This window comes from Anomaloglossus baeobatrachus, chromosome 4, assembly GCF_048569485.1.
Source record: "Anomaloglossus baeobatrachus isolate aAnoBae1 chromosome 4, aAnoBae1.hap1, whole genome shotgun sequence".
Classification (NCBI taxonomy): Eukaryota; Metazoa; Chordata; class Amphibia; order Anura; family Aromobatidae; genus Anomaloglossus; species Anomaloglossus baeobatrachus.
Genome location: NC_134356.1, coordinates 675084305 through 675111689, shown reverse-complemented (window position 1 = coordinate 675111689; position 27385 = coordinate 675084305). Strand labels below are relative to the sequence as shown.

The 27385-nt window shown below is 50.5% G+C and overlaps 2 protein-coding genes across 5 annotated transcripts in view; one reads left to right on the top strand and one right to left on the bottom strand.

Annotated features, from left to right (window-relative positions):
- Window positions 1–25256, bottom strand: part of LOC142302103 (acidic phospholipase A2-like) — a 36683-nt gene extending 11427 nt beyond the window's left edge. The window contains exons 1-3 of one of the 4 annotated variants that reach the window (XM_075343183.1): window positions 25087–25256; window positions 16184–16259; window positions 15907–16051 (exon numbers count right to left, since the gene is read on the bottom strand). In XM_075343183.1, coding sequence (XP_075199298.1) covers window positions 15907–16051; window positions 16184–16259; window positions 25087–25176 — 311 coding nt within the window. In that variant the 5' untranslated portion in view covers window positions 25177–25256. Of the gene's footprint in view, window positions 1–15906; window positions 16052–16183; window positions 16260–23670; window positions 23828–25086 lie in introns of those variants that run through there. The other 3 variants (XM_075343185.1, XM_075343184.1, XM_075343186.1) reach the window with 3 other exon arrangements.
- LOC142302104 (transmembrane protein 272-like) overlaps window positions 22948–27385 on the top strand; it is a 151286-nt gene continuing 146848 nt past the window's right edge. The window contains exon 1 of the mRNA XM_075343190.1: window positions 22948–23001. The gene's annotated coding sequence lies outside the window, so the exon portion shown is untranslated. The remainder of the gene's footprint in view (window positions 23002–27385) is intronic.

Sequence of the window (27385 nt, the reverse complement as noted above, 5' to 3'; positions counted from 1 at the left end):
ACGGGCTGCGGGTGTTTGTCCTAGTGACCGGGAAAGTCCCATGCTTCATGATGGCTACCCCCCTATCTACCCAAGACCATCCCCCTGGTGGGAAAGCACCTAACTGTGTTTAGTGTGTGAATGTGAGAAACACCAGCGATTAACTTCTCCTTACCCGGCATGAGTACTACATCTTAAAGGAGATGCAGTACCCTGTGGCGACTGAAGCCTCAGAGGCACCACATATATATCATAGAAGTGGCTGGGGGCTACAGTATATACATCTGAGGAGTGGCTTGGGCTACAGTATATACATCACAGGAGAGGCTGGGGTTACAGTATATACACGACAGTAGTGGCTAGGGGCTACAGTATATACATCGCAGGAGTGGCTGAGGGATACAGTATATATATCACATAAGAGTCTGGGGGACACAGTATATACATCACAGTAGGGGCTGTGGGCTACAGTATATACATCACAGAAGAGTCTGGGGGATACAGTATATATATATATATATATATATATATATATATATATATATATATATATATATATCACAGGAGGGGTTGGGGATACAGTATATACATGACAGGAGTGGCTGGGGCTACAGTATACACATCACAAAAGTGGCTGGGGGCTACAGTATATATGTGTCACCCTGGACAAGCCAGGGGCCACAGGTAACAACACCACCACACCCCACACTCCCTGTAGGCACATCAAAGTCAGAACACAAAATCCTTGTTGCCTTCCCCAGGGGCTGTTGTCCACACCAGGGGGTGGAGCCAGGCGGTTGGTCTCCACCCACCAAGGAGTTCACAGTCCTGGAGGAGGGAAAACACAGGCAGTTAGAGTGAAGCTAGGAAAGTAGTAGAGAGGAGAAAAGTGACAGCGAAGAGCCTGAAGTTGGTCCGGGTGTGTGGCCCGGACAGAACAGCAAGGTTGGCAGACGGTGGTGACTGTCTGCAGTGGAGGCCGATTGGAGTCTGCCGTAAGGACCGTGGACGGGTGGTGACCCGGCGGTACCGGACCGGCATACAAAGAGAGGCCAGCACCATTGGCAGGGGCCTTTCGGATCCCGGCAAGGCTTGGAGTCGCCGTGAATTTGCCAAATCCGTTAGTGAAGGGGACCTCCGGGTTTCCAAACAGCCAAGTCCCAATAGAAGGCAACCGTCCAACCGAGAAGGGGAGACACCGCCACTGCCAAGGGCAACCATCTCCCAGGGCCAGCGCCTGCGGGCAAAAGGGGCTCCTCCGGCCCACATCCAGGTCGGGGAGCGGGTTACCGGTGGGAACCCATCGCTACCAACATTACACTTAGGTGCAGGGAGAGACAGTCATCACCAACCTACAGGGAAGAAGCAACCGCAGCCGTCTGGGGGACCCGTCCATCCAACCGTGTGTTTTACCGAGAATTGTGTCATCGTCTCAGGCTGAGTACCCCCGTGCCGTACGACACAGCGCTGCCCCTGCGACCCTGCACCTCAGCAGGCCCCGCAACCCGCCTGCTGTCCTTCCTACCTGCCCTATCATCGGGCCCCAGGACAACCAACCCCCTACCCACGGAGGGGAGAAATAACAACTCAGCTGCTCCCTGTCACCGCTCCCGGGTTCCCCATCTAGAGCAGCGGTGGTGTCACCAAAATCACCACAACCGTGGGTGGCGTCACGGACAATATCCCTAAAACCAAAACCACCCCTTTTCACTCATGGGCGAGGAGCGCCGCTCGAGTCCCCGGGATCCGGCCCATCGCTCGAGCCACCGAGCAGCAGCCGCAGAGCAGCGGCAGCCGGACCCGAGCAGTGGGAGAGCGCAGCGTCTCCTCCTCCGCCCGCGACATATACATCACAGGAGAGGCAAGGGCTACAGTATATACATCACAGGAGAGGCAAGGGCTACAGTATATACATCACAGGAGTGGCTGGGGGCTACAGTATATACATTTCATGAGAGGCTGTGGGCTACAGTATATACATCACAGGAGTGGCTGGGGGCTACAGTATATACATCACAGGAGAGGCTGGGGCTACAGTATAAATATCACAAGAGTGGCTGGGGGCTACAAAATACAGTATACATTACAGGAATGGCTGGGTGCTACAGTATATACATCACAGGAGTGGCTGTGGGCTACAGTATATACATCGCAGGAGGGTCTGGGGGCTACAGTATATACATCACAGGAGAGGCTGGGGCTACAGTATAAATATCACAAGAGTGGCTGGGGGCTACAAAATACAGTATACATTACAGGAATGGCTGGGTGCTACAGTATATACATCACAGGAGTGGCTGTGGGCTACAGTATATACATCGCAGGAGGGGCTGGGGCTACAGTATATACACATGACAGAAGTGGCTTTGCTTACAGTATATCTATATGTATATATATATATATATATATATATATATATATAATCACAGGAGGGGCTGGGGGCTACAATATATACATTTCAGGAGAGGCTGGGGGCTACAGTATATACATCACAGGAGTGGCTGTGGAGATATGTATATATATCACAGAAGAGGCTGAGGGCTACAGTATATAAATTTGAGGAGAGGCTGAGGCTACGGTATATACATCACAGGAGGGGCTGAGGCTACGGTATATACATCACAGGGGTGGGGATAAACACTCCACAGGGGGCATAGACATAACTGAGGAGGGCTTACAGATCTGGGGGATGCTGGATGACACAGCGGTGCCTCTTCATCTGTGGGACTGGAGCACATCATGCACTGACTCTGCCTACAGATGAACTCCGTCCTTTGATGCATGTGTATACAGTGTTCAGCAGGGAATGCTTTATGCACGTGATCATACTGCAAGTTTGAGTTTAAACAGCCGACAGAAATTAAGATATGTGCTGCCCCCGTGGAAGCAGCTGCTTCGAACCGGGTTCTCGAGGGCTCGAGGGTCTCCGGACCCAGGGGTCGTGCGGCCACTCAAATGAAGGGGGTATTTACAAGGGATTATAGAGTTTGTGACGCCACCCGTGGTGTATGGTAATTTTGGGAAGTACCGCTGCTGCTGCTGCGGGGGAGTACCCAGGGTGATTGAGTGGGGCAGCAAGGTGTTGTAACCCTTCATGGGTAGGGGGATGCGCCGGGACTCGCTGATAGGGGAGCCATGGGATGCAGAGGTCACACTGGTACTCACTCAGTCCATTAAGCAGACACCGACAACTGGTAAAACAAGTCTTTGGACACCGCTGCCACTGAGGGGAGCTAGTTCGGGTCCCGTCCCCAATGGTGCTGCCTGATGATCCGTGACCTGCCTCCTGGCACTCAGTTTACTTCTCTGGTGGTCCCGGTAGTGTGAAACTTACCGGGTCCCGCTCCCCACTATGGCTAAGTGTGGGAGCTTGCTCTCAGGGCTCACGCTTGGGATTTTCTGGACCGTTTGGGATTGGAAAGTCCTATCCCCCTCGTTGCGCTAGTACCCCGATTTTGGAGTGGTTGGGAAAGGATCTTGAAGGCTCCGTTCTCCTCAGGTAAATTATCGTGTTGCCTGAAGCTACTCCTTGACCTAGGGTCCACGTACCCAGTTGTGCCTCAGTCCCGCATTGGTGATGGTGCAAGGCTGTCGGTTGTCCTCCTCGACAGTTCTGTGCCCCTTACCATGATCCCCTGCGACCGGGGGGTCCGACTCCTACTAGGCCCAGACCATAGTCTGCTACCTAGATGGTTCCTCAGGAGCCCGGCTCCCGACCTCCTCTGAGCTCCTTACAGCTCGAGGGCTACTTCACGACTCCTCACTACTCGACTGACTGACTCACTCCTCCCCTCCCCTCCCTAACCCCCCCGGTGGTTGACTCTATTCCACTCAAGCCGTCCACTGGTGTGTTTGGTGGGTGTGGTGCAGGGCGTATCTAGGATTTGATTAGCTGATGTAGGCAACAGCATTTGGTTAGGGACCCAAAACCAAGAAGGAGGTGGATATTGCACGGGAGCAGGGCCAGATTAAGGTTGGTGGGGGCCCCTGGGCAGAAAATCTGGTGGGGGCCCCATAATGTTAACATTTTTTAGCCATAACAGTAGAGCGCGAACTGTAGAATTTAGATATAAATCCAATGAACATTTATCTTATCCTGTTCTGCCACATTCAGATTTACAGTACTACAATACAGATACAGTCCAGGATCACTCACAACCGTCACTTATACACAGAAAGTAGAGTTAAGGCCGCTAGCAATTGCTAGCGATGTCGAGCGTGAAAGCACCCGCCCCCATCGTACATGCGATATCGTGTGATCGCTGCCGTAGCGAACATTATCGCTACGGCAGCGTCACACGCACATACCTGCTCTGAGACGTCGCTGTGACCGGCGATCCGCCTCCTTTCTAAGGGGGCGGTTCGTTCAGCGTCACAGCGACGTCACAGCAGCGTCACCGAACCGCCGCCTGCTAGAAGCGGAGGGGCGGAGATGAGCGGCCGGAACATCCCGCCCATCTCCTTCCTTCCTCATTGCTGGCGGGACGCAGGTAAGGAGAGGTTCCTCATTCCTGCGGCGTCACACGTACCGATGTGTGCTGCCGAAGGAGCGACTAACTACTTCGTACGCCGGGCAGCAGCGATATTCGAGAATAGGGGGGCATGTCACCGATGAGTGATTTTGACCGTTTTTGCAACGATTCAAAATCGCTCATAGGTGTCACACGCAACGACATCGCTAACGCGGCCGGATGTGCGTCACAAATTCCGTGACCCCAACAAGATCGCTTGAACGATGTCGCAGCGTGTAAAGCGGCCTTTACTCACATATTTTTTATTGATCCCAATGTTAAGGCAGCCAGGGCCGGCTCCAGGTTTTTGTGGCCTCCGGGTGAAAGAGTCTCAGTGGACCCCATCCACACACAGACACGCACATACACATACAGGCATACGTACATGTGGCGCCCCAGGACCTGGTCGCCACAACAGCATTGCCCCTACAAAGGGTTAATGCTGAGCCTGGAGGTAATTGGGGGAATCATTGGCCAGTAAGTTTAACATCCAACGTAGTTTCTCCCTCAGGCCAGCAGGGGAAGCTCTGAACCTGGAGTTCCAGGGAGCATTCCTTAAGTCTGACCTGAGGGAGGAGTTAGAGTCAGTCTGTAGAGAGGAAGCAAAGAGAGCAGACGCAGAGTGTGCTGTCTTGTGGAACTGGGGCCTGGAGCTGGAGTAGCTTGGCCCAGTGAAGCAAGAATTGCAGAGAGGCATAGAAGAGACTCAGACATCGGAGTCTGTGGTTGCCAGGGTATAAAATCCTTCCCTGGTGGCCGAATCCAGAGGGCAGGAGAGCTGCAAGCCCCCTGGCCCAGAAGCAATCTGAAGGTACAGCTGCATCCCAAGGGCCCGGTGTGGACTCCTTCAGAGAAGCACCAGAGAGGGCCTGCGCAGCCTACCACACAGAAAATGGGACGAACCACCGGTCCCAGCAGCAAGAGGGCCATTGCTAAATTCAGAGTGCAGGGTCCAATAGAAGAAAAGAAAGATCAGGGAGTAGGCCTCATACTCAACTGGCCAAAGAGATCACCCCCAGGCACTTCCAGGCCGGCCGGATCATCTTTTCCACCTGTGACGGTCTCCCTGGACTAAACTGTTGCCAAGTAAAAGAGGAGAAGGTAAAGAGACTACTGTTTGTGCCTGTTTCTTTCACTGCCTGTTGGCCCTGCACCGTATTATTCACACCATAGACTCTCACGAACACCAACTGTTGCCCCGGGGTACCGCTCCACCTGTGGGGAGCAGGACCATCCAAGCTGCCATTCCATCAGCCCCGGAGGCCCCATACAGCAGTGGCGGCTTAATAGCCGCAAACCACAGGTGGAGTCACGACAACCATAAACTTTATTCACCCCCAGACACTAAAGCCATATTTAACTGACACCCACCAGGGCCACTGAGTCGGGCCCCGCCACCACTGACGACCCCCGGACTAGTCCGGCCCGGCTCCGGGTGTCCCATAGCCCTGGGGTGGGCGAGTCATACATATACATATTTGAAGACAAATTCAGAAAAATACATATAAACAGACAAATATATGCACAGTCATATACACTGACATACATGCAGACACAGACGCATTAGGGCTCGTGTGCACGTTGCGCAATTCCATGCATTTATGCTGCGCATAGCATTGCAGAGTAAATGCATGCATCCTGCGTCCCCTGCACAATCTATGAAGATTGTGCATGATACGTGCACACGTTGCTTTTATGAACGCAGCGATTTGGGTGCTAAAATGTTGACCCAAATCCGTGCGTTCATAAAATGAGCATGTTAATTATTCCGTGCGCTCTGGATGCGGCTCCCACTCTGTCTATGGCGGGGGCAGCAGCCAGAGCGCAGGAAATCGGCTTTTTCTGTACAGAAAAACTGCATCCACTATGCAGTGTTTCTGCAGCGATTTGACGCACACATGTGCTGTCATATCGCTGCAGAATATTCAGCAGTTACGTGCGCATGAGCCCTTACAGGTATTAATATGGGGAAGTCGCCAGCAGCCTCACTCACCTCTCCCGCTGGTTTCCGTCCAGCTCCTTCAGGACATGTGGCTGTGTTTCACGATGGCTGTCACTAACAGAGATGACTGCACACTGACAGCACGGCTGTATATGTCGCGGGCGGAGGAGGGGACGCTGCGCTCTTCCACTGCTCAAGTCCGGCCGCTGCTGCTGCTGCGACTGCCACTGCTGCTCGGTGGTGGCTCGAGCGGTGGGCCGGATCCCGGGGACTCGAGCGGCGCTCCTCGCCCGTGAGTGAAAAGGGGTTGGGATTGATTGGATGGTGGGGATTTGGTTATTGTCCGTGACGCCACCCACGGTTGTGGTGATATTGGTGACACCACCGCTGCTCTGGACGGGGATCCCGGGAGCGGTGACAGGGAGCAGCTTTGTTGTTAGTTCTCCCCTCCGTGGGTAGGGAGCTGGTTGTCCCGGGGCCCGGTGATGAGGGTAGGGATGGATGGCAGGCGGGTTACGGGGCCTGGTGAGGTGCAGGGTCGCGGGGGCAGCGCTGTGCCACACGGCACGGTGGTACTCACTCAGCCAATGATGAGGACACAGTTCTCGGTAAAATACACGGCTGGATGGACGGGTCCCACAGGCGACTGCGGTGTTGTTTCTCCCGGCAGGTTGATGGTGACTGCCTTTCCCTGCACCTAAGTACGGTAGATGGTTCCAATGGGTTCCCACTGGTAACCCGCTCCCCAGCTTGGATATGGGCTGGTGGAGTCCCTTTTGCCCGCAGGGTCTGGCCCTGAGAAACGGTTGCCTTGGCGGTGGCGGTGTCTCCCTCTCCTGGTTGGACTGTTGCCTTCTGTCGGGACTTGGCTGTTGGGAAACCCAGGAGGTTCCCTTCACTAACGGCAAATTCACGGCGACTCCTAGCCTTGCCGGGGTCCGTAAGCCCCTGCCAGATGGTGCTGGCTTCTCTTTGCGTACCGGTCCGGTACCGCCGGGCCACCGTCCGTCCACGGTCCTTACGGTAGACTCCGATAGGCCACTCCTGCAGACGGTCACCACCGTCTGCCAACCTTGCTGTACCGCCCGGGCCACACACCCGGACGCTGTCAGTTAGTTGCTCCACTACCACTTTGCTTCCTCTCACTTTCACCTCCAAAACTGATCTCCTGCTTTTCCCACCTCCAGGACTGTGAACTCCTCGGTGGGCGGGGCCAACCGCCTGCCCACCCCCTGGTGTGGACATCAGCCCCTGGAGGAAGGCAACAAGGGTTTTGTGTCTGACTTCGGTGTGCCTGACCGGGAGTGTGGGGTGTGTGGGTGTTGTGCTCTGTGGCCCCTGGCTTGTCCAGGGCGCCACATATATACATCACAGGAGGGGCTGGGGGCTACAATATATACATTACAGGAGGGGCTGGGGCATAGACGTTACTGGAGTGGCAAACAGCTCTGGTGGTGTACTCATTACTGGGATGGGTGACAAAGCGCTCTGGGGGACCCATATAGTTCTGGGGGGGCCACACAGACTGCTCTAATTCATATATACACACACACAGTACTGCTTCTTACACACACAGCTCTGACACACACACACACACACAAATACAATGCACCTGTTACGGTTGCTGCGAGCACTGGAGACTATGTCCAGATTTCTTGCTACTGCACATGTGCGAGCGCTGGAGACTAAGTCCAGATTTCTTGCTACTGCACATGTGCGAGCGCTGGAGACTAAGTCCAGATTTCTTGCTACTGCACATGTGCGAGCGCTGGAGACTAAGTCCAGATTTCTTGCTACTGCACATGTGCGAGCGCCGGAGACTAAGTCCAATCTTGGAGCCATTGCACATGTGCGGGTGACATCATCGCTGACACGAGGTCACATGTCTGACACCTTCTATGCCGATTGGTCGCTGGTCATGTGCTTGTGACGTCTTGCTCGGTGATAGGCCAGCATGACGTCACTCCTGTCGTTCTGGAAGCGGATTGGCTCTGGTGTCCTCCATCTTGGATGAGGCACAGAGTCTATATAAGACCCTGACACACGCCGCATGGTGCTCAGTCCTCTTGGTTCATGCATATGAGTAGACGCTCTGTGCGCGTTCCTCTAGGCATTCCTCAGTCTATGCTAGGTGAGCGCTACCGGCAGGGTAGCGTTCTTATACCTTACAGCTTCGGCTGCTGTCCGTATCCTTACCTCTTAGGGGAGCGGACATAGGCAGGTGCCTGAGGCACATGGTCTGGCTGGGCCTTGTGATTGTACTCGTAGGTGGACGTTGCCGCTAGGGTAACGTTCCTTATACTGCGTCTGGCAGTTGTTCGTATCCTCGCACACTAGGGGAGCGAACAGAGGTAGGAGCTTTGTGCGGCTTACGCTGCTGTTCGTCTCTTTTGCACCACTAGAAGAGCGGACCTAGGCAGGTGCCATATCTAGTGGTTCGTGTCCTCGCACACTAGTGGAGCGAACGCAGGTAGGAGCTTTGTGCGGCTTACGCTGCTGTTCGTCTCTTTTGCACCACTAGAAGAGCGGACCTAGGTAGGTGCCATTTCGCACACATTGCCTTTGTCTCTGTGATTATTAACAGAGATCATTCCACACACCCTCCAAGTAAGGGAGGAATTGCTTTACTTTCTTATTATATCTTTCTGTGAGTTAACAGAGGTATTGCACTCTGCCATAGTCTGCAGCAAAGTCTTTGCACGGTGGACCCTGACTGTCTGATACTCCTTTCGGTTATTATCAGACAGCCCCCCGTAACATTAGGACTGAGCCAAGGGTCTGGCAGTTATGGCAGAATATCAGCAGTTACACCGTTACATACAAGTACTTGAGTCACGGCTCAAGAGTATAGAGGATAAACCTCAGACCATGGTGACATCTGCACATGATCCTCGACTTGCTCTACCAAACAGATATTCTGGCGATGCCAGATCATGTCGTGGTTTCATTAGTCAGTGTCAGATACACCTAGAGGTTAACTCTTCTCGCTTCTCTACGGAGAGGTCCAGAGTAGGCTTTATCATCTCCTTACTTCAGGACAAAGCCTTAGAATGGGCGACTCCCCTATGGGAGCGCTCTGATGTGGTTACTCTGAGACATCAAGACTTTCTTGATGCTCTTAAGGCGGTATTCATGGGTCCGCAGGTTACCCATGATGCGGCCCTGAGACTGTTAGATCTTTCTCAGGGTTCGTTATCCACTAGTTCTTATGCCATTGCTTTTAGAACTCTGGTGGCAGAACTAGATTGGCCAGAGAAGGTGTTGATTCCTATCTTCTGGAGAGGGTTGGCTGGCTATGTCAAGGATGCCCTTGCTACTCGTGAAGTCCCTGCTTCTCTGGAGGACTTGATCACAGTAGCAACGAGGATCGATGTACGCCATAAGGAACGTAGACTCGAGGTCTCTTCCTCACGCCCTAAGCATCGGGCTATTCCAGTTGTTGAGGGTCCACTACCATCTTCCTCAGCATCTGAAACATCTCCCACTCCTATGGAGTTAGGTCATACGTTCTCCAGACTACGCAAGTCTGGTCCTCCTATATGTTACGTATGTCGTCAGGCTGGGCACTATGCCAACAAGTGTCCTAGTCGTCAGGGAAACTCCCTGGCCTAGTAACCATTAGAGGGGGGTTACTAGAGACGTCTTCTGCACCCTCTAAGTGTTGTATCCCAGGTCAGCTCTCGTTATCTGAGAATACATGGCCTATTATGGCTTTTGTGGATTCCGGAGCTGACGGGATTTTTGTGTCCTCAGGATTTGTAAAGGGACACAATATTCCCTCTATCATGTTAGAGGCGCCTATTCCTGTCCGTGTTGTTAATGGAACTATGTTGTCTGACTCCATTACATTGAGGACAGTTCCCTTGCGCCTTTCCCTGTCTCAGGGTCACATAGAGGAGATTTCTTTTCTTGTTTTGCCTGAGGGTATAGACGACGTCCTTCTGGGTCTTCCATGGCTTCGGACTCATGCTCCTCACATTGACTGGGAGTCTGACAGCATTATTAGTTGGGGTTCGAAATGTCAGTCCCGATGTCTTCCCTTACCACCTAAGGTCGTTGCAGTTGCATCAACTGATCTCTCTCCCATACCTACACCCTATTTGGATTTCGCTGATGTGTTCTCCAAACAGGGTGCTGAGGTTCTTCCACCCCATAGGCCGTATGACTGTGCCATAGACCTTATCCCAGGTTCGGTTCCACCTAAAGGCAGGGTTTACCCCCTGTCGATACCTGAGTCGGAGGCCATGTCGACCTATATAAGAGAGAGCTTAGAGAAGGGGTTCATTCGTAAGTCTGTCTCTCCCGCGGGAGCTGGGTTTTTCTTTGTTCGGAAGAAAGAGGGTGATTTGCGTCCCTGCATAGATTACAGGGGTCTCAACGCAATCACAATAAAGAACAAATACCCATTACCTTTAATTTCGGAGCTCTTTGACAGACTGAGAGGAGCTCAAGTTTTTACGAAGTTGGATCTGCGGGGTGCGTATAACTTGGTACGAATTCGAAAGGGTGACGAATGGAAGACCGCTTTTAACACCCGAGACGGTCACTATGAATACCTCGTCATGCCTTTTGGGTTATGTAATGCACCCGCAGTATTTCAGGACTTCGTAAATGATGTGTTCAGGGATTTACTGTTATCCTCAGTAGTGGTGTATCTGGACGACATCCTGATTTTTTCTCCTGTTCTGGAGACTCATCGTCAGGATGTCGTTCGTGTCCTTTCCCGTTTAAGGGAGCACTCATTGTTTGCTAAACTCGAGAAATGTGTATTCGAGCAGTCCTCATTGCCTTTTTTGGGTTACATTATCTCACAAGAGGGTCTGGCTATGGATCCTGCGAAGCTCTCTGCTGTCCTGCAATGGTCCGAACCTCATTCCTTGAAGGCGGTGCAACGCTTCTTAGGATTTATAAATTATTACAGGCAGTTCATACCCCATTTTTCTACTTTGGGGGCCCCTTTGGTGGCCTTGACTAAGAAAAGTGCTAATCCCAAAGCCTGGTCTACTGAGACATCTCAGGCTTTTGAGGCAGTAAAAAGACACTTTTCAACTGCTCCCGTTCTTCAAAGACCCGATGAGAGTAAGCCCTTCCTCTTAGAGGTTGATGCCTCTTCAGTGGGTGCTGGTGCGGTCTTGTATCAAAAGAACGGTGCAGGTAGAAAAAGGCCGTGTTTCTTCTTTGCTAAAACCTTTTCACCGGCAGAGAGAAACTATAACATTGGGGATAGGGAACTGCTCGCCTTGAGATTAGCCTTGGAGGAGTGGCGTCACTTGCTGGAAGGAGCGAAACATCCTTTCCAGGTCTATACAGACCATAAGAATCTGACGTACTTACAAACCGCTCAGCGTCTGAATCCTCGCCAAGCCCGCTGGTCCTTGTTTTTCTCCCGCTTTCACTTCTCCATCAACTATTTGTCTGGGAGTAAGAATAACAAGGCAGACGCCCTGTCTCGCTCTATGCTTTCTACCCAGGAAGAGAATGACGAACCTCGTCTTATCCTTCCCTCCAGGGTTTTTCATACGCTCTCCCCTGTGACGTTAGACCAAATCCCACCGGGCAAGACATTTGTTCCGCCTGATCGACAGAATGATATACTGTCATGGGCCCACACCTCAAAGGTGGGTGGGCATTTTGGTATTAGGCGGACACGAGAGTTACTGGAGAGGTGGTATTGGTGGCCACACTTAGCCAGCCACGTCAAGAGATATGTCGGTTCCTGCTACTCGTGTGCTCGCAACCGTCCATTACGGCAGAGACCGGCTGGACTCTTGCATCCTTTACCAGTGCCAGATAGACCATGGGAGGTGGTAGGCATGGACTTTGTGGGTGATCTTCCATGTTCACAGGGACATAGATTTGTGTGGGTCATTACGGACCATTTCTCCCGGATGGTTCATCTCGTACCGTTATCGAGAATCCCATCTTCCAGGGTACTAGCCAAACTATTCCTCAAGCATGTCTTTAGGCTTCACGGGATGCCAGATCGTATCATTTGTGATAGAGGCCCGCAATTTACTTCCCGTTTCTGGCGAGATCTTTGTAGCCTTCTGCAAATTGAGTTGAATCTCTCTTCGGCATACCATCCGGAGACTAATGGTTTGGTTGAACGTACCAATCAATCTATGATTATATACCTTCGACACTTTGTTGCTGAGAACCACGATAACTGGTCCTCCCTCCTACCCTGGGCAGAATTTGCCCTTAACAATTCGCTGGCTGAGGCCACTGGGCAGACACCGTTCGTACTCAATAATGGGCAACACCCTAGGGTACCGGTACCGTTTCCCGCTGCTGCACCTTCTCCTCTTGTGGCCGACTGGGCAACTAATGCCAGAGAGGTTTGGGATCGGACTCAAGAGTCGATCCAAGCAGCTAAGGACCGTATGAAGACGGTGTCCGATCGGTTTCGTCGCCCGGCTCCTGTCTTTTCTCCAGGGGACTTTGTGTGGCTCTCTGCAAAACACGTGAGACTTAGAGTGAGCTCTGTCAAATTTGCTCCTCGCTTCCTGGGTCCTTATGAGGTTCTTCGACAGGTAAATCCTGTAGTCTATCAATTGAAGTTACCTGTCCATCTTAGGATTCATGACAAATTCCATGTCTCACTGCTAAAGCCGGCTATTTTACCTCACGCTCGTGAAGTGCACTCTCCTGCCTCTGATTCCTCTCGCTCTAGCTATGAGGTACGAGCCATAGTTGGTTCTAAGATGGTTAGAGGGCGCAGGTTCTTCTTGATAGATTGGGAGGGCTATGGCCCGGAACATCGCTCTTGGGAGCCTGAGGAGGCTGTCCATGCTCCCGACTTAGTTGCCGATTATCTGCGTCGCCGGGAGGGGGGCCCTTGAGGGGGAGGTACTGTTACGGTTGCTGCGAGCACTGGAGACTATGTCCAGATTTCTTGCTACTGCACATGTGCGAGCGCTGGAGACTAAGTCCAGATTTCTTGCTACTGCACATGTGCGAGCGCTGGAGACTAAGTCCAGATTTCTTGCTACTGCACATGTGCGAGCGCTGGAGACTAAGTCCAGATTTCTTGCTACTGCACATGTGCGAGCGCCGGAGACTAAGTCCAATCTTGGAGCCATTGCACATGTGCGGGTGACATCATCGCTGACACGAGGTCACATGTCTCTGACACCTTCTATGCCGATTGGTCGCTGGTCATGTGCTTGTGACGTCTTGCTCGGTGATAGGCCAGCATGACGTCACTCCTGTCGTTCTGGAAGCGGATTGGCTCTGGTGTCCTCCATCTTGGATGAGGCACAGAGTCTATATAAGACCCTGACACACGCCGCATGGTGCTCAGTCCTCTTGGTTCATGCATATGAGTAGACGCTCTGTGCGCGTTCCTCTAGGCATTCCTCTGTCTATGCTAGGTGAGCGCTACCGGCAGGGTAGCGTTCTTATACCTTACAGCTTCGGCTGCTGTCCGTATCCTTACCTCTTAGGGGAGCGGACATAGGCAGGTGCCTGAGGCACATGGTCTGGCTGGGCCTTGTGATTGTACTCGTAGGTGGACGTTGCCGCTAGGGTAACGTTCCTTATACTGCGTCTGGCAGTTGTTCGTATCCTCGCACACTAGGGGAGCGAACAGAGGTAGGAGCTTTGTGCGGCTTACGCTGCTGTTCGTCTCTTTTGCACCACTAGAAGAGCGGACCTAGGCAGGTGCCATATCTAGTGGTTCGTGTCCTCGCACACTAGTGGAGCGAACGCAGGTAGGAGCTTTGTGCGGCTTACGCTGCTGTTCGTCTCTTTTGCACCACTAGAAGAGCGGACCTAGGTAGGTGCCATTTCGCACACATTGCCTTTGTCTCTGTGATTATTAACAGAGATCATTCCACACACCCTCCAAGTAAGGGAGGAATTGCTTTACTTTCTTATTATATCTTTCTGTGAGTTAACAGAGGTATTGCACTCTGCCATAGTCTGCAGCAAAGTCTTTGCACGGTGGACCCTGACTGTCTGATACTCCTTTCGGTTATTATCAGACAGCCCCCCGTAACAGCACCCCCCATCACCCCCTACACACACACATACACAATGCACCGCCCCACATTACTCCCTCCCCACACTCAATACAATGCACCCTCCACTACCCCTCCCCCCCACACACACACACACACACACACACACAATACAATGCACCCTCCATTACCTCTCCCCCCCCCACCCCACACACACACACACACAATACAATGCACCCTCCATTACCCCTCCCCCACACACACAATACAATGCAACCCTCATCAGCCCCTACACACAAATTACACTGCCCCATCACTACACACTCCTGCCTCCCCCCTCCCTCGGAATACAGTACTCCCCCTCTGCCTGTCACAAAGCTGTGTTCCTTCACAAATGTTCCCCGTTATGTGTCCTCAGCCCCTCCCCACTCATCCCCATTAATTAAACCTGTCTCTTCAGCTCCTTCATGCAGCGCTTACCGCTGCCCGATGTCTTCTGTGTGGCGCCTGCAGCACTGTGATGACGTCAGCAAGGTCCTGATCTCATTACGTTGCTGCACGTTGGGGCGGGGCCCAGTCTTGGCGCACTGTTCAAATGTATTTACGTCTGAAAGATGCAAATACATTTGAATAGGAAGAAGGAAGCTGCGGTCACCAGCACTGGCTCTGCTGCGCTCCTCTGCAGTGTGTACATGTCGGGAACACAGCAACACAGCAGAGCCGGCACAGCACAGCGCTCTGCCTCCTGCTCCTGCTGCAGCTAGTGTGCCTGGCATGTACACACTGCTGAGGAGCGGGGACAGCAGATACAGCGGCCACTACACCGTGCCCCTGCTTCGTGCCCCTGCTTCCTGCCCCTCGCTTGGTATGCCCATGACGGCCGCAGCACATAGCAGGGAGCTCATTGGCACACCTCTGACCCCAGAAGTGCAAGCGCTGGTACTTCTGGGGTCAATCAGTATCCTGTGCCCGCAGTTTGTTTTTGCGTCTCAACGACACAGATACAAATAAATGGCGGAGCCGCCGCCCCCCCCCCCCACACACACACAGCTGATTTATTACACTGTCTATACGGAGGGGGAGAGGGTGTGAAGAAAAAAAAATGCTGACAGGTGCCTAGTGGCAAGTATGGCCCTGGTGGTGGGGGCCCCCTTAGAAGCTCTTTTGGTGGGGGCCCCGGGGCTGGAGCCCCGCCTGCCCCGCCTATAATCCGGCCCTGCACGGGAGGGTAGATTGTACAATACCCTGTGACGATCTGATAGTCCAGGGGTGTCACAGATACAGCTGTCGGCACTGAGCTCTGTGGTCCCTGGAATTTGGCCCTGAAGGATAGAATAGATCCCAGGCCTTGACATAGGCAAATGGGATCCCCCCACACTTGCCTGTATGTGCTGGGTGCTGACGCCAGCCCTGCATCTACTACATTATCTGTACTTAGAGAGTTATCACTGTGTTTTCTGTGGTGTTACATAGGACTGCAGGTGACATCTACTACTGTATATAATTCACTTACCTTTGCAATTTAAGCAGTGTCTGATCATTTGAAATTTCTGCACAGCGACAGCCACGAGGAATAACATCTATTATCTCTTTGTTCACTGTTTCGTTAACCATTATCTTGAAATCTCTGCGCTTTATTGTGACTGTTTCCACCGACGCTAGAAAATAAAACCCATCATCACCTTGTTGTGTGATATTGTGGCCGGATTTAAAGGTTTCAGGCTGAGCCTTGGAGCCAGGTATTACTTCTGTGCAGGGTGTAAATGGCACTGGATAATATCAGGACTTACCGAGACTAAGGAGGAGCAGCAGAAAGGTTATCATTGTGCCCAGGAGACAGACGGGGAAGATCCAGGAGAAGACAATCTGTAGGAACAATAATATAAAGTAACAGTATAATGAGCTCCGCACTTCCCATCTGTTACTTCTGTATCTGCTGTGACCTCCTAGACCTGGAGAGTGTCCATCTAATGTATATAAGGAGACAACACACAGAAAAGAGGTGCCGAAACCCGGGAGAAGAGGAGTGGTCAGTGCACACAGCAGAGGGATCAGAGTGTGTCCCCTGTGTATATTCACCTCTCTCAAAACAAATCTGGTCCAATATCCTTGTATACATGCATATAAGGATATAAAAGGTATGAATGCATTGCACAGAACCACATGCCTAGTGGCTGTTGTAATGTTAAATCTGCAGAAGAATTATACTACATGTATATACAGTTAAAATACCATAACAATCCATTAGGCACTAAACATGATCTCAATTTGGAGAAAACCACGGAAAAAGCAATAGGGTTTAAACCGTGGAAGGAGATGCACACCACAGGCAGCAATCAAAAACAGGAGGACAGAAAGTGGCTAATATGCAAAAAATTACAAGTATTTATTTAAGTAGTAAACAATTCATTACAAAAATATCGTGGAGAAGATAAAAAAGGCATGACAGAAAACTGGCACAATAGATGGTATAACAGTCAATACAGAAACTGCACAAAAGGCTAGAATGGTACAATGCAATGCAGTAACAATGTAAATACATGATCAATCTCAAGAACATACCCAGTGCAGCCAGATTAACAAGGAGTAAAGTGCCAGTAGTGCAGAGGACAGAGGTCTGGATACCCCCCTAGGAAGGGTAACGCGCGTTTCGCGTGAAAAGAGTGACACGCTTCATCAGACCGTGAGGGATATAATCTTCTCCGTTGCCGGAAGTACTAAATGGGCCAGGTGACCCATCACATGATCCTTGTTAGCCAATGAATGGTGAAGAGGTCGGCGCATGCGCGGTCGGCGCAGGCGGCCGGGGATGCGCGCGCAGCGTCAGGCAGGGCGTGCACGAGAGGGGGCGTGGCTCCCAGTCCTGCACGCCGTTACCAAAGAGACGCCGTCGGGCAAGCCAGGACGCCAAGCGCGGACCACGCATGCGCACAAACACACCATCCACGTCGGGAAGATAACAACTGGGAATAATGTACTCAGTATATAAATATAGGTAGTGCCCGCCGGGTGCCAACAGTAAGTCATATAGAAACGTGTAATAGTTGGTCCAATCGAAGAGTAAAGATAATAAATACAATAATGGGCATGATGTTAGATGTCCATGGCGAGCACACATGCAGAGGCGAAAAAACTCCAAAGTAGATTCTTCAAACCGACAGTGGTGGTTACATGCTGATCACACAGAACGGAGAAAAAGAACTATGAAGAAAAATAGAAAAATAAGAAAAATTTCTACCCTTAAAACCCTGCCCCGACATTTTCGTAGCCATCATGATTGTAACAGCAAGTCACTTAGGATTAAGGGTATAGATGTAATTCATGTCGGTAGCAGGGGTGGCAATATTAGGAAAATTCTTGCCCAAAAGGAAACTAAGTGGATTACCATCCTGGGTTCTATGACCCCAGCTGGCCTGAATGAGTCCCTTAGCTTTGCCCCTTTCTTGTAGTTCCTCCCTCCCCCCCCCCCTCCCTTTTCTGGAACATCTGCCGGATCTTTATCCTCTGGCATTTGTCCCAGAATTTTATGTTTTTACACTGTTTTTAATTTTTCTTATTTTTCTATTTTTCTTCATAGTTCTTTTTCTCCGTTCTGTGTGATCAGCATGTAACCACCACTGTCGGTTTGAAGAATCTACTTTGGAGTTTTTTCGCCTCTGCATGTGTGCTCGCCATGGACATCTAACATCATGCCCATTATTGTATTTATTATCTTTACTCTTCGATTGGACCAACTATTACACGTTTCTATATGACTTACTGTTGGCACCCGGCGGGCACTACCTATATTTATATACTGAGTACATTATTCCCAGTTGTTATCTTCCCGACGTGGATGGTGTGTTTGTGCGCATGCGTGGTCCGCGCTTGGCGTCCTGGCTTGCCCGACGGCGTCTCTTTGGTAACGGCGTGCAGGACTGGGAGCCACGCCCCCTCTCGTGCACGCCCTGCCTGACGCTGCGCGCGCATCCCCGGCCGCCTGCGCCGACCGCGCATGCGCCGACCTCTTCACCATTCATTGGCTAACAAGGATCATGTGATGGGTCACCTGGCCCATTTAGTACTTCCGGCAACGGAGAAGATTATATCCCTCACGGTCTGATGAAGTGTGTCACTCTTTTCACGCGAAACGCGCGTTACCCTTCCTAGGGGGGTATCCAGACCTCTGTCCTCTGCACTACTGGCACTTTACTCCTTGTTAATCTGGCTGCACTGGGTATGTTCTTGAGATTGATCATGTATTTACATTGTTACTGCATTGCATTGTACCATTCTAGCCTTTTGTGCAGCTTTCTGTATTGACTGTTATACCATCTATTGTGCCAGTTTTCTGTCATGCCTTTTTTATCTTCTCCACGATATTTTTGTAATGAATTGTTTACTACTTAAATAAATACTTGTAATTTTTTGCATATTAGCCACTTTCTGTCCTCCTGTTTTTGATTACATGTATATACAGATAGCAATAAAGAAAAAAATGAATACAGTATATCCCCAAATTAAATTATAAGGTTAAGGTCAAAATAGACAATAAACAATGTTATATCACTATAAAAATATCATATCATATATCCATTGTGTGGCCACCAAGATAATATCACAAAAGGGCATCATGGTGTCACGCTACGTACGGAAAAGTACACAGCAAACAGCGAAACAGAAGGGAAGGGGGAAGATGGTGAAACCTGACCAAGCCTACCGAGGGACCCTAGCTTCCCTCACCTATGTGCCAAGCAGGATACCTGATCCTAAGTTGACCCTGATCTGGGCCCTAGGTAGGCAGTGGATGGGATGAATGCATATCCAACGTCACTAGGCGCTGAAGAACACACAGGAATAACAAACAAGGGAAATTAAACAATTTATCTCCAAGAAGAGTCAGGGGGAGGGACTGCAAAATACAGCAAAGTTACTCCAGATGAATGCAAGCCGCCTGCTTGCACTCAGGGTCTATATGTAGTTAGAGCTACCCCCAGCACAGACCAGAAGTCAATTTAATGACACAAATGGCAGTCCTGATGGAAACTAAAAGAGTGAGGAACTTTGCATGGTCCTAAAGGGAAAGGGAGGCACCATCTATAGATAGTAGCATGTGCGAAATGCTATGGAGGTATACCATATATATGATATAGTCTATAAAAGATGGCGCTGATGGAGTGGTAATCCGCACAGATACGCATGGGGCACGGGCTTTGCATCCAACCTCTAACTCTGTTTTTATGGCACTACATTTCCATGTGTTTGACTATTTTGTATAGCTTTTCCCACATGCTGCTATCGATAGATAGTGCCTCCATGATCATGATGCCCTTTTGACATTATTTTGGTACAGAGGCAAATCTAGGCTTCCCAGCACCCGAGATAAGAATTCTGCTCGGCATTTCCCCCTGCCCCCAAGCGGTCTGAGTAGTCGTCATGTGACTGCTCATTCATATGCGATTTGCACAATTACAGTCATGTGCCAGCGAGCTCCTGTTCCTAATCCTCTCAATGTTCAGTAAAAAACAGAAAAGCAGGAAGAAAAATTAGTTGTCACATGACCCTAAGCATGAAAATCGCATATGAGTGAAGCGGCCTTGTGATGATTGCAAGTAGAGCCGAATCCTGACAGTGAGTATATTACACGCTGTTAGGATTGGGCTACAGTGCTAAGGGCTTGTCCAGGTCTGAGATGAAAGTCTGCAATCACTGTAGGGAACTGCAGTCCTCTGAATTCTCATAGCAAGCGCACTGCACACTTTTAAAAATTTACCTAGCTAGTGGCGAGAGTGGACGGTCATGTGAGAACAAGCATGTGATATCTATTCTGCTGACCACATTCCGACTAGACGTGTCCTTGTTCAATTAATTCTCATTTAGCGACGCCATACATGTCTAGTCAGAATGTGACCATATGTATGTAAATTGCATACTTGAGGATGTGTTACCTCCCACTCTCACTGATGGCATCAGAAAATCCTGACAGCATGCAGTTTGCGCACTGTGAGAATTTAGAAGTACACTGACTGCAGCCTCATCACAAACTTGGACAGCCCCTTTATTGCTCCTATCATAAAGAAACACATAGTAACACTTAACTTGTCAGAAGTCGCAACACTTTATTAACATAGCCATGTATCATGCAATCTTACAAGTTACGGATCGTTACATGTGTACAGTATCAGAACAAATAACAGCACAAGAATACATCACCAGAACCACCAGCAGTACAGAAATTCATTATCAGAACCAGCATCAGTACACGGTACTTCAATTGTAATGTGAGGTCAGACCCATATATATTTGTATCTTATGAACCTACAACTATCAGTACAATCTTAGCAATAGTAAGGAGTTACTGGGAGTTGCAGTTATCAGTCATCATCAGACTGCGGACCACACAGGACAGATGACAAATAGTCAGTATCATAAATACACATTTACATCCAGGTTCCTTATAGATGAAGTTGTCTCTGATCTGAGACATCTTTCTTTTCTTCATCTTGTCCAGACGCCATGATGGCTTTTCACATCCACAGCTTGTCTCTGCAGACCTCCATTTTCTCTGCAGCACATCCCAACACAGTGCCATTACCAATAGCAGAATTATTAGAATGTTCTTGAATAAAAATATCTGCCCTATGCTGTGCCCCTGAATAAATAATTGCTCCTCACTGTGTTCTCTGCTCAACACTGCCATCTCCTTTCTATGTTCCCAGTCTTTATACTGTGCCCCCTCATCACACTCCCCTGCTTTGGCATATTGTCCCATCTTTGCTGTCGAATCACACTGTCCCCTCATGCTGCCCACTTGCCACACCGCCCCCTCACACTACGCAGTCTCTACTCTGTGCTCACCTCACATTTTTCTCATCCCATACAGTCTTCTCTCTACCTGGGCTCTCATCCCCCCTCGCTCCACATACTGTCTGCACCCATCCACCTTGTTCCCCATACTGTGTCTGTACCCAGCCCCCCTTGCTCCCCACAATGTGTCTGCATCCATCTCCCATGCTCCCCATACTGTATTGGAACCCACGCTTACCTTGCTCCCAATACTGTGTCTGCATCCATCCCCCTTGTTCCCCAAACTGCACTCATCCTCCTCACTCCTCATACTGTGTCCACACTCATCCCCCTTGATCCCCATACTGTATCCACACTCATCCACCCTCAATCCCAATACTGGGTCTGCACCTATCCCCCCTCGCTCCCCATCCTGTGTCTGCACCCATGCCACCCCCTAAGTCCTCTTACTGTATCCTCAAATTTACCCAATCACTCCCCATACTGTGTCCTAAAATTTACACCCTCGCTCCCCATACTGTATCCTCCAATTATTTCCACACCCATTTGCTCCATATCAAAAATAAAGGAAGGTGAGAACCACAGTCCATGAGGGCTCCACACTCCTTCACCAGAGAGAGCCACTGCTTGTAAACTGCTTCAGGTGGGTTGTGTGACACTGTATTCTTCATGGCAGCATCCAGGACCCCGCAGCCGGTTGCATTATAGATGTGGTATATAGACACAGGACACTGGAGAACTCTTGCAAAGTAACTGTGAAGGCTTTATTATATGCTACATCTTCACGGCAGACATGGCGACACTTATATGGTTCTGCTGCTGCTTTTTCCTGAGGTACTCCAGCTTTGCCTACCCTGTTATCTGGGACCTAGTTCCTTGGCTTCCGAGCATCTGCCTCCACTTTCCCCCTGTTTTTCTCTCTGTGGCTACCCATGATCCTCTCACTGCTTCTGATATCTTCTAGTCACTCGACTTCATTAGGTCTGTCCCGAGGTATTCTCACTCTGGATGTCCGCCTAGTCCCTGGACTCTTCTAAGCCCGTCCCGAGGTGAGCTGTTAGCTCCGAACCCTTACAGGATACCTAGGGGTCTCCCCGATGGGCCTAAGTTACAAGGCCACGTCTTCACTCCAGGAACTCTTCTCCAGAACTGGCACCTTACAAGGCTCGTCTCTCTAACCAACTCACTGGCCGCCTGTCACTATTCCCACTGTTAATTTAAACTCCCTCTGTAACTTGGAAGTGTCTATCAGACCTACATCTGTATCTATAAAACCCATCTTGCTTAGTTAATACACATTATACAATACAATTACTATAAAGTACACATTATGCAATAAAACATTTCTACATTAGATTTTCAGCTGCTAGTTGGCACCGGCCGCTGCACAGTTCCGGCTCTGCTACATCGCAATAACTCTTTCTCCAGTAGCAGCACGTCCTGTTACACTATATACTATAATATATACACAGTACATTCAGCATAAAACACATACAATACTATATAAACACCGTAGAAGTGGGGGTAACACAGCCACCTCCTACAGATATACTACCCCCCTCACTCCCCATACTGTGTCTGTATACATTTCCCCTGTAATGCTGCCACCAGGGGGAGCCAGAGCTCTGTAGCATAATACACTACACAGAGCAATGAGAACCAGGAAGTGAATTCACAGCGTTCTCATGCATTAACTCAAAGCACAGCTGAGAAGCAGAGCTGCAGAGCACGCAAGGAATAGTCACACAGGCTGGGTCAAACACCGTACAGGCAGAAGCAGGACCGGAGGAATGAGCAAAAGCGGAGTCAAAGTCAGGCCAAGGTCAGTACCGGAGGAAGCAACCGAGTGGGGAAATAGGAGAGGGGACAGAGGACAGGAAGGACGACCAGGGGACGGAACACAGACAAAGGCACGGGGGCACAGGAACAGACAGATAAGGATATCACTCACAGGACCAGCAATCACAGGCAAAGCAGTGCTAAGCTTATAGCCGGCGCTGGTTCTCTGGAAATGCCAGCTTTTAAAGGCATCCAGGGTCTGGAAGTGAGGCCCGAGAGAAGGCTGTGCCCCCTAGCCATGTGGACAGGGAGGCGAACCATGACATCCCCACCCTCTCTCCCCATACTCAGTGCCATTTATTCCATGTAAATTTGATAATAATAATAATAATAATAATAATAATAATAGAGATGGGGTGCTACAGAACTGGTAGGTGAAATGGGATAGGGGGTTCCTTGATTGACCCTCAAACTAGGGTGCCCTAGCTATCCCTGTTTCCAGAATTATCTCTAGAGGTCCTTCTCCTGGCCAGCCCTGATCTAATACCCCCCACTTTTACCACCCCTGGGGAGGGCCAGGATCAGAGTAGTAACCCCAAAAATCGACAAACAGTGGACACAAAACTAAATCACATGGCATGCTCACACGGGGTCTTAACACACAAGTAAAGTGGACAACAAAGGATAAACAACCAACAGAGCAGTCACACACCAGAGAGAAAACAGCAAGGCTTAAACAGCAGGATCTGCTACCTTCCTCACTCCCGGGCAGTCAGCATATAATGAATCCACATCCGGCATCACATGATGGATAATGTAAGTATTTAAGAGGAGGGGAGATCAGAAACCGGCTGCAGGTGAGAAACGACATTAAGCCCTGCAGTGCCGAAAGAGAGAAAACAACATGTGAGGCCCAGATCACAGAACCATCGCAAATCTCTCAACTGTAAGAGAGACTCATGACATCTATGCCCCCTTCTACGAGGGGCCTCAAGACCCTCAAGATTTTACTCATCCAGAAACAACCAATGGAAAGGACGCACCAACTCATTCACGTTCCCCTCCAATGACACCTGTCCCTCAAGGTTCACAGAAGTATACGGTGGCGGTAATAAAGCCAGCTCCAGAGACACAAGAAATCTCCTGAGCAACAACCTATGGCAGATGTTATGTAACTTCAATACCGGGGGTAGCTCCAGCCGAAAAACCACAGGGCCAATATCCGCAACTCTATATGGACCAATAACCCAGGAGCCTGGAGCTCCCCGACGGACCCAAGTTACAAGGCCATGTCTTCACTCCAGGAACCCTTCTCCAGAACTGGCACCTTACAAGGCTCGTCTCTCTAACCAACCCACTGGCCGTCTGTCACTCTTTCCACTGTTACTTTAAACTCCCTCTGTAACTTGGAAGTGTCTATCACTACTATATCTGCAAAACCTCTCTCGCTTAGTTAATACATATTATACAATACAATTACTATAAAGTACACATTATGCAATAAAACATTTCTACATTAGATTTTCAGCTGCTAGATGGCACCGGCCGCTGCACAGCCCCAGCTCTGCTACATTGCAAGAACTCTTTCTCCAGTAGCAGCATGTCCTGTTACACTATATACTATAATATATACACAGTACATTCAGTATAAAACACATACAATACTATATAAGCACCGTAGAAGTGGGGGTAACACAGCCACCTCCTACAGATACATTGCCCCCCCTCACTCCCCATACTGTGTCTGTATACATTCCCCCACTCTCTCTCCCCATACTCTGTACTCAAATTTACATATAGGAATGGGGTGCAATGGAACTGGTAGGTGAAATGGGGATACGGGCTCCTTGATTAATCCTCAAACTAGGGTACCCTAGCTATCCCTGTTTCCAGAATTACCTCTAGAGGTGAGGATGTCTGGGCCGCCACCCTGGCCCTTCTCCTGGCCAGTCTTGATCTAATACCACCACTTTTACCACCCCTGGGGAGGACCAGGACCGGAGTGGTAACCCCAAAAATCGACAAATAGGGGACACAAAACTAAATCACACGGCATGCTCACACGGGGTCTTAACACACAAGTAAGGCAGACAACAAAGGATAAACAACCAACAGAGCAGTCACACACCAGAGAGAAAACATCACAGCTCCAACAGCAGGATCTGCTACCTTCTTCACTCCTCGGGTGGTCAGCATAGAATGAATCTATATCCGGCATCACATGATGGATAATGTGAGTATTTAAAGAGGAGGAGAGTGATCAGAAACCGGCTGCAGGTGAGACCTACTAGTTGACAGCAACCTGCAAGGGAAAAACAACATTAAGCCCTGCAGTGCCGAAAGAATGAAAATGCATTTAATATGCAGAGCTAGAAAACAACATGTGAGGCTCAGATCACAGAACCGTCACAAATCTCTGAACAGTAAGAGAGACTCATGACAGTACTCCCCCTTTCTATGAGAGGCCTCAGGACCCTCAAGACTGGACTCATCCAGAAACGACCAATAGGAAGGATGCACCACCTCATTCACGTTCCCCTCCATTGACACCTGTCCCTCAAGGTTCGCAGACGCGTACGGTGGCGGTAATAAAGCCAGCTCTGGAGACACAACAACTCTCCTGAGCGACGACCTATGGAAGATGTTATGCAACTTCAATACCGGGGGTAGCGCCAGCCAAAAAACCACAGGGCCAATAATATCCGCAACTCTATATGGACCAATAACCCAGAAGCCTGGAGCTCCAGATGCAGACTTCCACCTTATGTTTTTGGTGGATATCCATACAAGGTCATTCACAACCAGGTCCGGACCTGATTGTTTATTACCCTGCATCCAATTGTTCAGAAATGGAAACCTTGAAGGACTGACAACAGGAGCGTCCACGAGGCATAACCACACCATGAGGCGAGGTTAGATTATCACCCCTCCTCTCTGACCGCACCTTAGTCATGTGGCGCCCTGGACAAGCCAGGTCGTCACAGAACAACACCAACACACCCCACACTCCTGGTCAGGCACACCGAAGTCAGACAAAAACCCTTGTTGCCTCCCTCCAGGGGCTGATGTTTACACCAGGGAGTGGGCCAGGCGGTTGGTTCCGCCCACCGAGGAGTTCACAGTCCTGGAGGCGGGAAAAGAGTCAGTTTTCAGTTGGGAAGTGAAAGCGAGAGGAAGGAAAGTGGTAAAGGAGCAGACAGAAAGTGGTCCGGGTGTGTGGCCCGGACGGATCAGCAAGGTTGGCAGATGGTGGTGACCGTCTGCAGGAGAGGCCTATTGGAGCTAGCCGTAAGGACCGTGGAAGGGCGGTGGCCCGGCGGTACCGGACCGGTACGCAAAGAGAAGCCAGCACCATCCGGCAAGGCTAGGAGTCGCCGTGAATTTGCCAAATCTGATAGCGAAGGGAACCTCCTGGGTTTCCCAGCAGCCAAGTCCCGACAGAAGGCAACAGTCCAACCGAGAGAGGGAAACACAGTCACCGCCAAGGCTAAAGTTCCCAGGACCAGAGCCTGCGGGCAAAAAGGGCTCCTTCAGCAACCTTCAAGCTGGGGAGCGGGTTACCGGTGGGAACCCATTGGAACTGTTACACTACACAGGTGCAGGGAAAGGCAGTCACCATCAACCTGCCGGGAGGAGAAACACCGCAGCCGTCTGTGGGACCCGTCCATGCAGCCGTTTGTTTTACTGGAGACTCTGTGTACATCATTGGCTGAGTGAGTACCACCGTGCCGTGCGGCACAGCGCTGCCCCCGCGACCCTGCACCTCACCAGGCCCCGTAACCCGCCTGCCATCCATCCCTACCCCATCACCGGGCCCTGGGACAACCAACCCCCTACCCACGGAGGGGAGAACTAACATCCAGGCTGCTCCCTGTCATCGCTCCCGGGATCCCCGTCCAGAGCAGCGGTGGTGTCACCAATCTCACCACAACCGTGGGTGGCGTCACGGACAATATCCAATCCCCACAATCAATCCCCACCCTTTTCACTCACGGGCGATGAACGCCGTTCGAGTCCCTGGGATCCGGCCCACCGCTCGAGCCACCACCGAGCAGGAGCCGCCGCAGCAGCAGCGGCCGGACCCGAGCAGTGGGAGAGCGCAGCGTCCCCTCCTCCGCCCGCGACAGTCACCTCAGCCGGAACTGGAGTGGTAGGTTTCATCAAAAAGGGAGAGATAGTTGCACACAAGCAGTTATCACAAAAACTACCCCAACTGATAACTTCTCCAAACCACCAAGCACTCAGGATTTTTTTGCTCAGCCAGGGAAGAGCCAAAACAATGGGAGTGGGCAAATCCTTCATGACATAGCAAGATAGGAGCTCCCTGTGAAGAGTCCCTATCTGCAAGTTCATATTATGTATGACTTGGGAAAATTCTCTCTGGCTGAGAGGGGCAGAGTCGATGGCCAATATGGGAATAGATCTAG